The following is a 16,813-nucleotide window of genomic DNA, read 5'->3' on the forward strand; positions in this document are numbered from 1 at the left end:
CTAAATTTTGGTCTCATCACTCCAAATGACTTTGTGCCGGAAGGTTTGAGGCTTGTCTCTGATGTTTGGTGTATTGTAAGCGGGATACTTTGTGGCATTTGCGTAGTAATGGCTTTCTTCTGCAGCCCATCTTTAAGTGTCTCCTTATTGTGCATCTTGCTTTCAGAGAGTTCTGTATTTCACCTGAAGTTATTTGTGGGTTTTTCTTTGCATCCCGAACATTTTTCCTGGCAGTTGTGGCTGAAATTTTAGTTGGTCTACCTGACCGTGGTTTGGTTTCAATAGAACCCCTATTTTTTCACTTCTCAATTAGAGTTTGAACACTGCTGATTGGCATTCTCAATTTCTTGGATATCTTTTTTCTGTTTTATACATTTCAACTATCTTTTCCCGCAGATCCTTTGACAATTCTTTTGCTTTCCCCATGACTCAGAATCCCAAAACTTCAGTGCAGCAATGGATGAAAGATGCAAGGGTCTGTCAGGAGTCCAGAAACTCATTGGCCTTTTATACACACACACACTAATTACAAGCTAACTGATGTCAGGATGGTTCCCTTTAAATCGGATCTCCACCCTAAAGTGAAGTCGTGCTGATCGGCACCTTCCCCCCCTCCGGTGTCACATTTGACACCTTTCAGGGGGAGGGGGGTGCAGATACCTGACTAAAGACAGGTATTTGCACCCACTTCCGGCCACACGTCTCAGGCAAAAGACGGGTTTTTCCTGACTTCCCGTCTGTCCCCCGTTGTGTGCTGGGAACACTCGGCTCCCAGCACACAGCGTGTGAGCCAATCGGCGGGCGCAGCACGACTCGCGAATGCGCTGTAGGGAACTGGGCAGTGAAGCCGGAGCGCTTCACTTCCTGGTTTCCTCACCGTGGATGGAGGGGGGAGCAGCAGGGTGACGAGCGATCGCTCGTCCTCTGCTGCGGACGCCGCTGGACTCCAGGACAGGTAAGTGTCCTAATATTAAAAGTCAGCAGCTGCAGTATTTGTAGCTGCTGGCTTTTAAGATTTTTTTTTGAGCGCACATAGCCATTCAAACCCCTGTGTGTCAACTTGTGTGCATGTTATCAGGCCCAAATCACCAGGGTATGTAAACTTTTAATCAGGGTCATTTGGGTAGTTTTGTTTTCCATTAGGCTTTAAAAAAGAGTAAAAACAGTTGATTGATAAAGAAACTTCAGCCAAACACTAACCATGAGTGAAAAATGTTTTTGTTTTATCATTCATATTCTCTGAAAAATGGCCAAGAAATCAAATTATGCCAGGGTATGTAAACTTATGAGTACAATTGTATTATAAATCTAAATTTTTTTTTCTCTCCTTCTAAAAATTGACTTATCCGTTAAAGATGGAAAAAATTAAGAATTGTTGATGACCAGCATACAATAAAATAAAGGAAAACAAAAAAGTAGTCCAAACAGCATAGGCATTATTGTAAATGCACACTTTACCACCTCTTTTAAGGTTTGTTTTTTATTTTCCGAATAGGTTCCTTTAAGCTAGTGCATTGTTGGTTCACTTACCTTTTTTTTAGGATTTCCCTTCTAAATGTTTTTTTTCTTTGTCTGAGTTTCTCACTTCCTGCTCCTCTTTAGTAAGCTTGCCCCCATCATTCGAGCCGTTCTGGCTGGGGGTTAGTCAGCGTGCACGCTCCCTCCCTTGGGACTACATCCCTGCAGGGATGTAGTCCCAAGGGGTCTGGTGAGCATGCTGACTAACCCCCAGCCAGAACAGCTCAGAAGATGGGGGCAAGCTTACTTAGCGTCTCCCCGCAGGGATGTAGTCCCAAGGGAGGGAATGAGCACACTGACTAACCCCCTGCTAGAACGGCTCGGATGATGTGGGGAAGCTTACAGAGGAGGAACCGGAAGTGAGAAATTCAGACAAAGAAAAAAAACATTTAGAAGGGAAATCAAAGGAAAAGGTAAGTGAACCAACAATGCACCAACTTAAAAGGAACCTATTTAAAAAATAAAAAACAAACCTTTACAACCCCTTTAACCACTTGCCGACCGCGCCATAGCAAAAATACTGCTACAGCGCGGTCGAGTTACTGTGACAGGACGTCCCTGGGACGTCCTCGTGCACTTCCGCGTTTGCGCGTCCCCTGGGGCGCGCTCGCGGAAGTGTCCGTGCTCGCCGGGTCTAGAAGACCCGGCGCATCACGGATCACGGTAAATTGCCGCGAATCGCGGCTGTTTACCACGTGATCGCTCCGTCAAATGACGGAGCGATCACTTGTAAACAAACCGGCGTCATTTGATGACGCCGGTTCCTCCCTCTCCTCTCTGTACCGTTCGGTACAGTGCGAGAGGAGAGGAGAGGAGGGGGGGGAGCGCGGGGTGTCAGCAGTGCTGTGGCTGGATCTGTGACAACTGCAGTCACAGATCCTGCCATACCCCCCATACTTACTCTGCCATACCCCCCATACATACTCTGCCATACCCCCCCATACATACTCTGCCATACCCCCCCATACATACTCTGCCATACCCCCCCATACATACTCTGCCATACCCCCCCATACATACTCTGCCATACCCCCCCATACATACTCTGCCATACCCCCCCATACATACTCTGCCATACCCCCCCATACATACTCTGCCATACCCCCCCATACATACTCTGCCATACCCCCCCATACATACTCTGCCATACCCCCCCATACATACTCTGCCATACCCCCCCATACATACTCTGCCATACCCCCCCATACATACTCTGCCATACCCCCCCATACATACTCTGCCATACCCCCCCATACTCTGCCATACCCCCCCATACTCTGCCATACCCCCCCATACTCTGCAATACCCTGCGCGATACTCTGCAATACCCTGCGCGATACTCTGCAATACCCTGCGCGATACTCTGCAATACCCTGCGCGATACTCTGCAATACCCTGCGCGATACTCTGCAATACCCTGCGCGATACTCTGCAATACCCCAATACTCTGCAATACCCCAATACTCTGCAATACCCCAATACTCTGCAATACCCCAATACTCTGCAATACCCCAATACTCTGCAATACCCCAATACTCTGCAATACCCCAATACTCTGCAATACCCCAATACTCTGCAATACCCCAATACTCTGCAATACCCCAATACTCTGCAATACCCCAATACTCTGCAATACCCCAATACTCTGCAATACCCCAATACTCTGCAATACCCCAATACTCTGCAATACCCCAATACTCTGCAATACCCCAATACTCTGCAATACCCCAATACTCTGCAATACCCCAATACTCTGCAATACCCCGCAATACCCCGCAATACTCCGCAATACCCCAATACTCCGCAATACCCCAATACTCCGCAATACCCCAATACTCCGCAATACCCCAATACTCCGCAATACCCCAATACTCCGCAATACCCCAATACTCCGCAATACCCCAATACTCCGCAATACCCCAATACTCCGCAATACCCCAATACTCCGCAATACCCCAATACTCCGCAATACCCCAATACTCCGCAATACCCCAATACTCCGCAATACCCCAATACTCCGCAATACCCCAATACTCCGCAATACCCCAATACTCCGCAATACCCCAATACTCCGCAATACCCCAATACTCCGCAATACCCCAATACTCCGCAATACCCCAATACTCCGCAATACCCCAATACTCCGCAATACCCCAATACTCCGCAATACCCCAATACTCCGCAATACCCCAATACTCCGCAATACCCCAATACTCCGCAATACCCCAATACTCCGCAATACCCCAATACTCCGCAATACCCCAATACTCCGCAATACCCCAATACTCCGCAATACCCCAATACTCCGCAATACCCCAATACTCCGCAATACCCCAATACTCCGCAATACCCCAATACTCCGCAATACCCCAATACTCCGCAATACCCCAATACTCCGCAATACCCCAATACTCCGCATATATAATGTTTTGGGGTTCTATGTAATTTTCTAGCAAATAAATTGTGATTTTTCCATGTAGGAGAGAAATGTCAGAATTGGCCTGGGTGTTCCAGAACGCCTGATGGCGCTCCCTGCATGTTGGGCCTCTGTATGTGGCCACGCCGTGTAAAAGTTGCACACATGGGGTATCGCCATACTCGGGAGGAATAGCAGAATGTGTTTTGGGGTGTTATTCGTGGTATGCATATGCTGTGTGTGAGAAATAACCTGCGAATATGACAGAAACAAGTTTTTTTTTTTTTTTTTTACAGAATTTTCGGTCGTTTTTCTTTTATAGCGCAAAAAATAAAAAACCCAGAGGTGATCTAATACCACCAAAAGAAAGCTCTATTTGTGTGAAAAAAAGGACAACAATTTCAAATGGGTACAATGTTGTATGATGGAGTAATTGTCATTCAAATTGTGAGAGCACCGAAAGCTGAAAATTGGTCTGGTCAGGAAGGGGGTTTAAGTGCCCAGTGGTCAAGAGGTTAAACTGTGATCCCTGTGACAATAGCTCACTTCTGAATATTTTAAGAGCCAGCATTAACTTACCCACAAAGCCGTTTTCTCCCACCAGCTTCAGGGCAATCTTGTCTGCCAAAACTGAAGAACTGCCATGTGCGATGTTAGCAAAAGGACCAGCATGAACAAACACTGGTGTTCCCTGTTAAAAAAATTAAGTGTACATGTCTTACTAAAAGGACTGCTCACACCACTCATTTTTCTTTTTTTTTCAATACATGAAAAATCTGTTAAATGAAAACATATTTATGACGTTTACTAAAAACTATGCATACATTAACAACAAATAAAAAGGGAAAAAAGTTCAGAGTTGCATTTAGAAGTCGAATCCGGTAAATACTGCTTAAAGACATGAGGGAATTTACCAAGGTTGGAACAGACACAATCTATGCATGCCAGCCAATCAGCTTCTAGCTTTCATTTTCAAAGCTTAATTGAACAAGTCGATTGGCCACACACGATATTCCAGATTTGGTCTGCTCCAGCTTTAGTGAAGTGCCACCTTTACATGCAATCTTTGTTTACAGCAGAGCAAAAGCAGCACAGAAAATGTGAAGGATTCTGTGCCACTAGAAAAGATGGCAACATATCCTGAATATAATATGCTACAGCAGATTTTTAAGTGACCAGCCAAGAGTTGCAGAAAACAATGTAGAGTTATTTTACTACACACAAACAAAATGAAAACACATTCTTACAGGTCACCAAAATAGCAGAATTTTGGTTTCCACGTCAGCGATGATCAAGACACAACCAATAAAATTTGTGGTTTACTAGAAAATTGCCTCTAAATGTGTTTCTGCATTACCACTGTAGAATGTCAGAAATCTCACAAATTTAGGGACTGGGCTTTTCTTGCTACTTCATAGAAAATGTCTATTTTTAATGTACAATACATTTGGAGCCACATTGAGCACTGAAAAGACATGGATGCAACTCCTATTGCCCCACTATGCAGCTTAGCAAATTAATACTGTGCTGTCCAAAGCTTTAGAGGTCATTGGCTACCTCCACACACAAATACAATTTACTAGGAGGATTATATGAAGCAGTGGTCTTCAAACAACGGTATGTAGCCTAGATGCGGCCCTTTGTTTGCCTTTTTTCAGCCCCTGTGGCACCATTTGTCTCACCGATACAAGGCACCGACACCAACAATGGTGCACTATTCCTTCCACAGACACCAACAATGGTGCAATATTCCTTCCACTGACACCAACAATGCGGCGCCATTTCTTCCACAGACACCAACAATAGGGCACTATTCCCTTCACTGACACCAATAACGGTACACGATTACATCCACAGACAATGGGGTGCTATTCCACCCACAAATATCCATAATAGGACACTGTATACCAAGAAAGTGAGGGGTGAGAAGAGCTACAAACGTCCCTTAAAATCCCTCACAATAGAAGCCTGTGTGCGGCTCCTAGAGTGCACACCCGTGATTATATGATCACTGTGTCCAGTCATGGTTTCACACAGGTGTAAACAAAAGCTGCATGGAACTGGTTTCTGGCTCAATCTCCTTACACAGATAATCTGTGAGAGGAGAGAGAGAACTGTTACCGGTACAGTGAGTACCCACAGCCTAGCACAGTGTTCACACAGCCACAGCACAGCCAGCCAACGGTGTCCTCTGCAGCCGACCACCTGCCTCCTGTCCCAGTGTCACCAGTGCTGCCAGGAACAGTGTCCCTGATTTCCTTGACCATTTGTAGACTAGCACTAGGAGAACTTGCCAACAAAAAGAATGAGGCATTCTAAAAAAGCAGCAGGAAATCACCAGCAGCGCAGTATCTCCCCGTGACATGGTCAGCACTAGCCTTGCAGTTCACCCAACAGGAGTCAGGAAATTATATGCATAGTTTATGCCTCTAGACTGCCTGAAGGTGTTCATTGGACGTTGGGCCTCTCTATGTGACTAGGCTGTGAAAAAGTCTCTCATATTGGTATTGACATACTCAGAAGGCATAGCAGAATGCATTCAGAGGTGTAATTCTAAGTATGTCTACGCTATTAGCTAGAAATATCTTATTAATTGAGAACCAAGAATTTCTTTCCACATTTTACAAAAAACATGGCAATTTGGGCCAAGCTGGCCCAAACAAACTATTTACTGCACTAACAAGTGCGCTTGCTGGGCATGCTGTATAAACTGTATGTAGCGGAGGCTACATATCAGTATACAGCGCTGTCTTCCAGCAGTGGGATTACAGGGCTTAGCACTTCTGCGTGTACGAAATGAATAAACCTAAACAGTTTCATTTTGATCTGGTGACAGGGGTGAGGTGAGGTGCCTGAACTCCATAAAAGTTCAGTTGTGAGGTAAATCACACACTTACCGTATGAAGAAGCAGGAAGAAGAGATGCCTGCCTTCTACCTTTTTTTTTTTTTTTTTTAGGTGATTGTCACAGCTTGATTGTTTTAACCTTGCCAGCATAAAGGTTTATTTTAATGGGCTATGCCCTTCAGTGGAAGTTTGACCAGTCTAAGGCTGTCTAGAACTCATGGCAATGACAGGCCTTTTAGACTAGGTCAAGTTACTGTTTGAGTGCTCACAGTCGAATTGTGACTGCCACAGTTTAAATGTTTATGTTGGAAAATTGCTTATGTTGAGATTAAAATAAAGCTGTGGCCTTGCCCTTTCCAACTTATCCGGTCTGAGTGTCGTCTATTGGGGCAAGGTATGGAAAAAAGAGATTTTTAATACAGCTTACCTGTAAAATCTTTTTCTTGGAGTACATCACGGGACACAGAGCGGCATTCATTACTATATGGGTTATATGGAGTACCTTCAGGTGTAGACACTGGCAATCTAAAACAGGAAATGCCCCTCCCTATATAACCCCCTCCCATAGGAGGAGTACCTCAGTTTTGTAGCAAGCAGTATGCCTCCCAAAATGGTCCTCAAAAAAGAGGGGTGGGAGCTCTGTGTCCCGTGATGTACTCCAAGAAAAAGATTTTACAGGTAAGCTGTATTAAAAATCTCTTTTTCTTTATCGTACATCACGGGACACAGAGCGGCATTCATTACTATATGGGATGTCCCAAAGCAATGCTTACAATGAGGGGAGGGAGAACATCTCCAAGACAAAAGGATTTAATTTAGAGATATACTCAAATCATAATAAATCCAACTTAGTTGAGAAAAATAATTTTAAATTTTAAATTTAACTCAAAAAAGAGGAGCCCCCGGAATCCGAGGGTCTCAAACTGCAGCCTGCAGCACTGCCTGCCCGAAGGCAGTATCAGTATTCCTTCTTACGTCCAACTTGTAGAATTTTGTAAACGTGTGGACAGAAGACCAGGTTGCCGCCTTGCAAACTTGAGCCATAGAGATCTGGTGGTGTGCTGCCCAGGAGGCGCCCATGGCTCTAGTAGAATGAGCCTTTAATGATACTGGAGGAGGCAACCCTTTCAAGCCGTAGGCCTGAGTGATTAATTGCTTAATCCACCTAGAAATGGTGGACTTTGCAGCTGCCTGCCCCTTCTTGGGCCCATCCGGTAGAATGAACAGCACATCTGTTTTCCGGATCTTCTTTGTAGCTTTAAGATAGGCCTTCATGGCCCTGACAATATCCAAGGTATGCAGCAACCCTTCCTTTCTGGAAGTAGGTTTAGGGAAGAAGGATGGTAATACCAAATCCTGGTTCAAATGAAAACTGGATATGACCTTCGGTAGGAAGGAAGGATGAGGGCGGAGAACGACCCTGTCCTTATGAAAAACAAGATATGGTTCCTTACAGGATAAGGCCGCTAGCTCCGAAACTCTTCTTGCGGAAACTATGGCAACCAAAAATACTAACTTCCTTGTCAGTAGAACCAAAGGAATTTCAGCCAACGGCTCAAACGGTTGTTTCTGTAAACTTGACAGAACAAGATTTAAATCCCACGGACAAAGCGGGGATTTAACTGGAGGTCTAATACGTAAGACCCCTTGAAGGAAGGTCTTAACCAGCGAGTGGGTGGCCAGCGGCCGCTGAAACCACACTGACAGAGCAGAAATCTGTCCTTTGATTGTGCTTAATGCCAATCCTTTATCCACTCCTAGCTGGAGAAAACTTAATACTCTATCGATGGTAAATTTGCGAGAAAGCCATCGCTTGGACTCACACCAGCCTACATAGGCCTTCCAGACCCTGTAATAAATCACCCTAGAGACCGGTTTCCTGGCTCTGATTAGGGTAGAGACTACTTTCTGAGACAGACCTCTACCCCTGAGAATCAGGGATTCAGCTTCCAGGCCGTCAAATTTAGATGCCGTAAGGCAGGGTGGAGGATCGGACCTTGCGATAGCAGGTCTGGCCGTAGAGGAAGAGTCCAAGGGTCTCCCACTACCATCTTTAGGATGAGTGAGTACCATGCCCTTCTGGGCCATGCTGGAGCTACCAGGATGACTGGTATGTGTTCCACCCGGATCCTGCGCAGCAGGCGGGGTAGTAACTGGAGCGGGGGAAACGCATAAAGAAGTTTGAACTGATGCCAAGGGCAAACCAACGCATCGGTTCCGCAGGCCATCGGATCCCTTGAGCGGGATATGAACCTGTCTAGTTTCTTGTTGAGTCTCGATGCCATGATATCCACGTCCGGCACTCCCCATCTTTGGCAGAGTGCTTGAAAGACTTGTGGATGCAGAGACCATTCCCCCGGCCATAGAGTCTGGCGGCTTAAGAAGTCCGCCTGAAAGTTGTCCACTCCTGGAATGAATATTGCCGATATGCAGGGCACATGCGCCTCTGCCCATAGGAGAATCAAGCTCACCTCTCTCTGAGCGGCTTGACTCCTGGTTCCCCCTTGGTGATTTATGTATGCCACGGCCGTGGCATTGTCTGATTGAATTCTCACCGGGAACCCCTGCAATTTTGACGTCCAAGCCCTGAGGGCTAGTCGAGCAGCTCTGAGCTCCAAGATGTTGATGGGCAACTGCTTCTCTGGCTTTGCCCAAGTACCTTGGCGAGTACAACCATCCAAAATTGCTCCCCAGCCCGTCAGGCTGGCGTCTGTGGTCACTATCTTCCAAGCCACTGGGCTGAAAGACTTCCCCTTCAGTAGATTCTGAGGGTCTAACCACCAACACAGACTTTGTCGGACTCTTGATAAGAGCGGCAACGGGATATCCAAGGCCTGTGGCCTTCTGCTCCATGCTGACAGGATGGCTGCCTGTAGGATGCGAGTGTGGCTCTGGGCGTATGGTACCGCCTCGAACGTGGCCACCATCTTGCCTAGTAACCTCATACATAGGCGAATAGTCGGTTCTTTCTTGCTTAGAACCAGTAGGATTAATTCCTTGATGGCTTTTACCTTCCTCAGAGGTAGGAACACTCCTTGTTGTTCTGTGTCTAATCTCATGCCGAGATATTCCAACTGCCTTGTGGGCTGGAAAGCTGACTTTTCTCGATTTAGGACCCAGCCGAACCTCTCGAGGTATTGGACCGTGAGGGCCACTGCTAGCTCCAAGCCGGGAGACGAGTGGTCTATGACTAGGAGGTCGTCCAGGTATGCTAGGATCGTGACCCCTTGGATCCTTAGCTTGGCTAGGATCGGAGCTAGGACCTTCGTGAACACCCGGGGGGCCGTAGCCAACCCGAAGGGAAGCGCCACGAATTGGAAGTGACGCGAAGCCACCATGAAGCGTAGATATCTTTGATGTGGCTGATAAATTGGAACATGAAGGTAGGCATCCTTTATGTCTATGGACGCCATGAAGTTCCTTCTGGAGTGTGGCAGCTGCTGACCGCACGGATTCCATCCGAAATGAGCGGATCTTTAGATATGCATTTACCATCTTTAGGTCCAAAATTGGCCTGACATCTCCATTGGATTTTGGGATGATGAATAGGTTGGAGTAGAAACCCAGCCCCTGTTCCAGGACTGGCCGGAATCCGAGGCGGATCGTTTGGAATCCTCGACTCCTGGAAATGAGGAGGAGGAAACCTTAGGAAATCTAATTTGTAGCCTGTGGCCACGGAAGACCGTACCCACTCGTCGGGAATGCTGGCTTCCCAAATCTCTGAAAAGAGTCGCAGCCTTCCCCCCACCTTCGTGGGTGGGGGCGCCCCTTCATAAGGTTGGCTTGGGGGCTGGTTTTGCTGGTTTGCGAAACCACTGCCTTTTGCCTCTAACAGCCTGTCCTTGTGATTTGCTGTTGAAGCCGAAGTTTGCTTTTGCAGGAGGCCGTCGATACTGCTTGGCATTAGAGGGCCCCTGCCCAGGGGAATACTGTCGTTTAAACGCAGGCCCCTGAACCTTCTTCTTAGTTGGCAAGAGAGTACTCTTGCCGTTTGAAATGGTCTGAATGTATTTATCTAGGTCTTCTCCGAAGAGTCGTCCTCCATGGAAGGGGAACCCTACCAGGAGCTTCTTGCATGGGGGCTCAGCCTCCCAGCTTTTTAACCATAAGAGTCTTCTCATATGGATAAGGGATAACGATAAACGTGACGCTTGCTGGATAGAATCCTTGATTGCGTCTACCGTAAAACATATGGCCTTAGGGACATCCGAAAATTCTTCTGCCTGCTGGGCAGGAATAAGTTTAAGCATCTGCTTAAATTGATCCGATAATGCTTGAGCGACCCCAATCGCAGCCACAGCTGGCTGTACTACTGCCCCTGCAGTAGTGAAGGAGTTCTTAAGTAGTGCTTCCAAGCGCTTATCAACTGGATCCTTGAACACCTGTATGTTTTCTACAGGGCATGTTAACGATTTGTTAACACATGAGATGGCTGCGTCCACTGCAGGAGTAGCCCATCTTTTGGAAAATTTTTCTTCCATAGGATATAGGACAGAGAACTTCTTAGGTGGTAAGAAGATCTTATCTGGCTTGTTCCAATCTTGGAACAAAACTCCCTCTAATAGAGGATGGATCGGAAACACAGCATTGCTTTGAGGCGCCCTCAGTGAGCCCAAAGCTGAAACCGTCGATACCTGGAGATCTGGTACTGGCAAGTTGAATGCCCTATGGACCAAGTCCGACAATCCTTGAATCCACCAGCTCTCCCTCAGGGAGACTGCCCCAGACTCCTCTGTATCCGGATCTTCGATCCCTGAACCTACTTGGTCCTTGTCCAAGAGGTCGTCCAATTCCCCTGAGGAAAGGACCTCCTCTTCTGAGGGTCCGCGCTCGGGCGACGGAGATCTATTCCGCTTACTGCCCCGCATAGCTGCGGCTATCATTTTACCCATGCTTTTCTGCATCTCTTTTAAAGAGGTGAGTAATACCTCCTCCGTGACCATCTTAGGGTTGGACTGACCCGCGTCAGCTCCAGCCCCAGATCCCGATGGCCCCAAGGCTCCCTGTGGGGAAAGCAGCGGCATAGCATTGTCCGAGACCTCAGACTCTCTGGGGGAATCCCCACCTCTTGTACCCTTGTCCTTTGATGCCATGGTACAACACCGAGGTACACCTGCTACTTATTGGTACCTGGGACTTATAAATAGTTAAATGCCCAAACACCTGTTTGGGGGATAAAAAATGCTTCCTCTCCCCTAGATGACACTTTTTTTTTTTTTTTTTTTTTTTTCAAATCTAGGAAAGAAAAAACATTCTGTCCCCCTGAGTAGTATTGCAAGAAAAACTATGAGATGGAAAAGAAACAGCCTATTCCTAGGCTTGAAAACAGTCTTTCTGAAGACTGCAATATTCTTTCTGGCCACTGTGTGTCCTCGGCGCCCCGTGCTTGCCGTTCTGGTCTTTCCTCCTCAGTTCCAAAGTATTGAATGAGCTATATGGAACAAACAAGGAAGGGCCGCCCCTTCCTTAAGCCACTGACCCGCCCTTCCCCCCCAGCAATCTCAAACAGGAAATGCCCCTCCCGACAGGGGGGGGGTGGGGTTGGGAGGAAGGGACCTCTCTGCTCCAGTAAACTGCAGCCTGCAGCCTGGAACCATGAGGAGGTCAGCGTTTTGCCTGCTTTGCAGGCCGTGAGGAGGAAGACTGAATGGAGCATCGCCTGGAGGCTTGCAGGTAAGCACAGCTCTCTGACACACACATATACTTTTATATCACACAGGCCCCACTCAATGCTTTTCCAACACTACAAGGGAGGTCACATCTTATGGGGAATAATACATATAGAGCCATCCTATCTTTATGATATGTGACTAGTTTGCCAGATGCAGTGCATAACTTTAGGCATGTCCCCTGTGACCCCCCAGAAAAAACCTGCTAAGAACCAAGTTCCGCAAGTTTTCCCCTCACTTACCTGCTCCATGCCGCAGGACTTTGCCAAGCAAGAGGCCCAATCTTCCCCCATCTCGGTGGGGATGTCTAGACCTTCAGGCCCTGGGTTCCTATGAAGGATCCACTGTCCTGGGCCCATATAGCACTCTGGCAACAGAAACATTAGGCACCCAAAGGTTTCTAAGTTCTGGGCCCAGGGTCCAGCTCTCTAAAAAGAAAAGCATTATGGGCTATACCCCAAGGGTTTGGGGTCCGGTTACTGACCACTTTAGCGCTGAGGCTTTTTTGGACAGAACCGGTTAGCTCACCTAATCCCAAGGATGTGGAGGCAAGCTAAACCATGACTAACACCTAAGACACTGGCGGAAAAACTGAGGTACTCCTCCTATGGGAGGGGGTTATATAGGGAGGGGCATTTCCTGTTTTAGATTGCCAGTGTCTACACCTGAAGGTACTCCATATAACCCATATAGTAATGAATGCCGCTCTGTGTCCCGTGATGTACGATAAAGAAACATGGTTATTATGGTTTAGGCCTTTTGTTGCTCAGCAGTCAAGCTTCCTCTGAGGCCTCGTACACACGACAGAGTTTCTCAGCAAAAACCAGCAAGAAACTTGCTGGGAGATATTTTTTTGCTGAGGAAACCGGTCGTGTGTACATTTCCGTCAAGGAAACTGTCGAGAAACTCGACGAGCCAAAAAGAGAGCAAGTTCTCTATTTCCTTGACGGGAATGGAGAAAATTGGCTTGTCGAGTTTCTAAGGCTTCACAAGGAACTCGACGAGCAAAAAGATGTGTTTCGCCCGTCGAGTTTCTCGGTCGTGTGTACGAGGCCTGACTGGCAGTGACAGAGAGGCAGGTGGATGACATCACAATCTCCAACTCAGGGAATCAGAAGCAGCCATGTATTCATGCATAGATTGCAGAGGGCTTGTAGTTCCCAATGAACTGCAAGCTCATTAGTGTACATCCTCGTAGTTCGAGTCTTCCTGCTGTTCAGTAACTGTCTGCCCATATGGGAGGTATATATAGACAGTTGTACTAAGTCTGCAGGAGCCCGACAATGCATCTTCTGATTGCGGGTGCAATGCTTTGCAGGCCAACATAAATAAATGCACATTATCTACCCGTAAAGAAATGTGCATTTAAATTTTTTACAAAAGTGAACTATATTTTAACCACTTCAGCCTCGGACCATTTGGCTGCCAAATGACCGGCCACTTTTTGCGATTTGTCACTGTGTTGATTTAACTCCACAAATAGGGCTTTCTTTTGGTGGTGTTTGATCATCTCTACGGTTTTTATTTTTTGCACTATAAACAAAAATAGAGCAATGGTTTAACAAATTTTTTTTTCAGTTTAGGCCGATACGTATTCTACATATTTTGGTAAAAAAAAAAAAAAATGCAATAAGGCGTATATTGATTGGTTTGCGCAAACGTTATAGCGTCTACAAAATAGGGGGTAGTTTTATGGCATTTTTATTATAATTTTTTTTTTTTACTTGTTATAGCGGCGATCTGCGATTTTTATCGTAACCGACATTAAGGCGGACACTTGACGCTATTTTGGGACAATTGTTTAGACTACGTGCCCTATTGCACATAACTTTACCAAGTGTCTAACCAGACAAAAATAAAAGTTCTTTGAAGTCCATTAATAGAACAAACGTAAGAGGAGGTATTGTATATGAGAACTATAGACGTTTGGTAGGTTTTCCTCCAACATCCCTTTTCCTTCCAGTGTAGAAATACTTGAGGGATTCACCTTAATTCACCGAAACATTACCCTAAACCTTTAAATATTCTATATTTAATTTTATTATTTTATTCCACCTAATGTCACGTCCATCTGTCACTACCATGAAGTAATGCAAATAGTTATCTAAGGGAATGTTTCAATGTGGTTAATAATCACAGCTCTAGGTCAGAATACTGGCAGCCTCCTGCAGTCAACATCTGTGAAAACATGAACCATCCTTTCATTACAGCAGTGCAAAAACAGATAACCCCTTGAAAATTCCCATATACTATCCCAGCTTCTGGCTATACAGGCTTATACAATTATGAAACAAAGGCAGGAAGCCGTACATATATCAGATGCAAGCATATGGAGAAACTGTCAAGTGATGTATATTATCAGCATGTCAGAAAAGTTTATGAAAAATAAAAGCAGAACAAACCTGATAATATACAGAAAGTTCCCTGTGATGAATAAGTAGCACTTAAACACATAAAACACACATGCAAATCATAATACTCTTTTTCACCTTGTTCCACTATCAATAACATGCTGCAAATTAACTAAATGACAGATCTCTCTACCATGTATAAATATAGAATGAATACTTCTATGAAATAGAATAGGAAATGAAAACGGTCTACAGATTTGGTTAAATGAGAAGTACAGCCAAAGCTCATTTAGCTGTACTTCTCCTGTGGATCACAGGAGTGCAGTTCCTACCACTGTCTGTTGACCTCAGAGCCGGTCCAGGCTGAGGAAAGATCGCGATCATATGGTCAGGATCCACTCAGGAGCCTGGACCAGCAACAGACTCAGCCTCTCAGCAAACTGCTGAGAGCCTGAGCCAGCCACTCCTGCCCCCTCCACAGCCCAGGAGCCTGGAAGAGCAACAGACTCAGCCTCTCAGCGAGCTGCTGAGAACCTGAGCCAGCCACTCCTGCCCCCTCCACAGCCCAGTTCTCCAATGAGTGCTGGGGGGGGCAGAGAAGCAGGAAGACTGGAGCCATCAGCGGTGTTTGATCGCTCAGTTCTGAGCCTTAGAGCCGGCGGCAGGTTATTAAAATTAATAAAAAAATAAAAAATACTTTTAAAAGAGAAACTGTCACAAGAGAACGAAAGGGTGCCATTACTGAAATTTCATTTGAGAATGCTAGTTCCCTGGCTGTAATTTCAACACTTTGACTTTAAAAAGTCAATGTGATGTGTGGCCCTTGTACTGCTAGCTGCAGGATTACTTAAAATCTTGATCACTCGATCCTCCCCTTTCCCAGTTACTATAATCTTCCTCTGTGGTGGGCGTTAAAGGGTTGATGGTCCTGCAACATGCACTCATCGAGACTGCCCGACTCTGCCCACCCTTTCTGATTCACACTGTACTATAGCTTCTATGAATGAAACCGATGTGTGAATGAAGGACAGGTGGTTGAATGAAAGGTCCGCTTTCTCCATTCACAGATCACATTTCATTTTATAGAAGCTACAGTACCGCTTCTATGAACAGAGTAGTTTGGGTGTTTAGAACTAGCATAGTTGGGCACTCTTGACGAGAGCCTGGCACAGGTCTGTCGGGTCTATTAACCCCCCCTGCAGCACTGGAACATAACGGTGTCAGAGGTAGGGAGGAAATGAATGTCCCTTGTGCTGACTCAAAACAAATACAGAGATAAGGCAGTTCTGACACTTTTCTGCAGTTTACAATTACAGTATGCTTAATCCAGGACTGACACTAAAATTGTCACGCTCATAAATTTACGAAGATGTCCTACTTTTTTGAGCCCATTCCTTGGTTGTAAATAGCTGTACATGCTTCAGTGATAAAAAAATGGTAAGATGGATTCTTCTAGTATTAACACCAGAGTGAATCACTCGACAAAGTTTACCACCACCTATAGAAAAACTCCATGGAGGAGGATACGTGTGGATGTCATTATGCTTTCTTACTAGGACGGGAGTTTGTTTGCAGCCGGCCATGTATTTTTATGCGCAACTTTTTAACTCTGCAAATGCAAGTGCAATACTGTTTTACTAAACTAGTTACTAGGCAATGGTTAGTTTCGCTTTCTGGGTCTATTGCGAAGTTCATTGCTGAATTTAAAGACCTCGGATTGAACAGTAGTATCTGTGTGTGGATATATCAATGCAGCCAGCTACCCAGGGCTTATTTCCATGATCTTCTGTGCAAGCAAAGGCCTTGACTGGGCTATAGCCACATGCCTGGGCTTGCTTGCCATCTGGTAAGCAAGTTATTCTTTAGGTGGTGGTACACTTCGTTGAGTGTGGTGTTAATACTAGAAGAATCCATCTTACCATCTCACTATTTTTTTATCACTGAAGCATGATACATGTTCTACAATCAAATATATTTAATTACTTGGACTATTTAGCGCGGCTTCTTCTATTC

General features: G+C 45.8%; 1 protein-coding gene across 1 annotated transcript in view; it reads right to left on the bottom strand.

Annotated features, from left to right (window-relative positions):
* The window catches only part of MTHFD1L (methylenetetrahydrofolate dehydrogenase (NADP+ dependent) 1 like), a 337,567-nt gene that overhangs the window by 203,014 nt on the left and 117,740 nt on the right, over positions 1 to 16,813 (bottom strand). Inside the window, exon 20 of the mRNA XM_040350849.1 lies at positions 4,514 to 4,625. Within this exon, the coding sequence (XP_040206783.1) occupies positions 4,514 to 4,625 (112 nt within the window). The remainder of the gene's footprint in view (positions 1 to 4,513; positions 4,626 to 16,813) is intronic.

This window comes from Rana temporaria, chromosome 4, assembly GCF_905171775.1.
Source record: "Rana temporaria chromosome 4, aRanTem1.1, whole genome shotgun sequence".
NCBI lineage: Eukaryota > Metazoa > Chordata > Amphibia > Anura > Ranidae > Rana > Rana temporaria.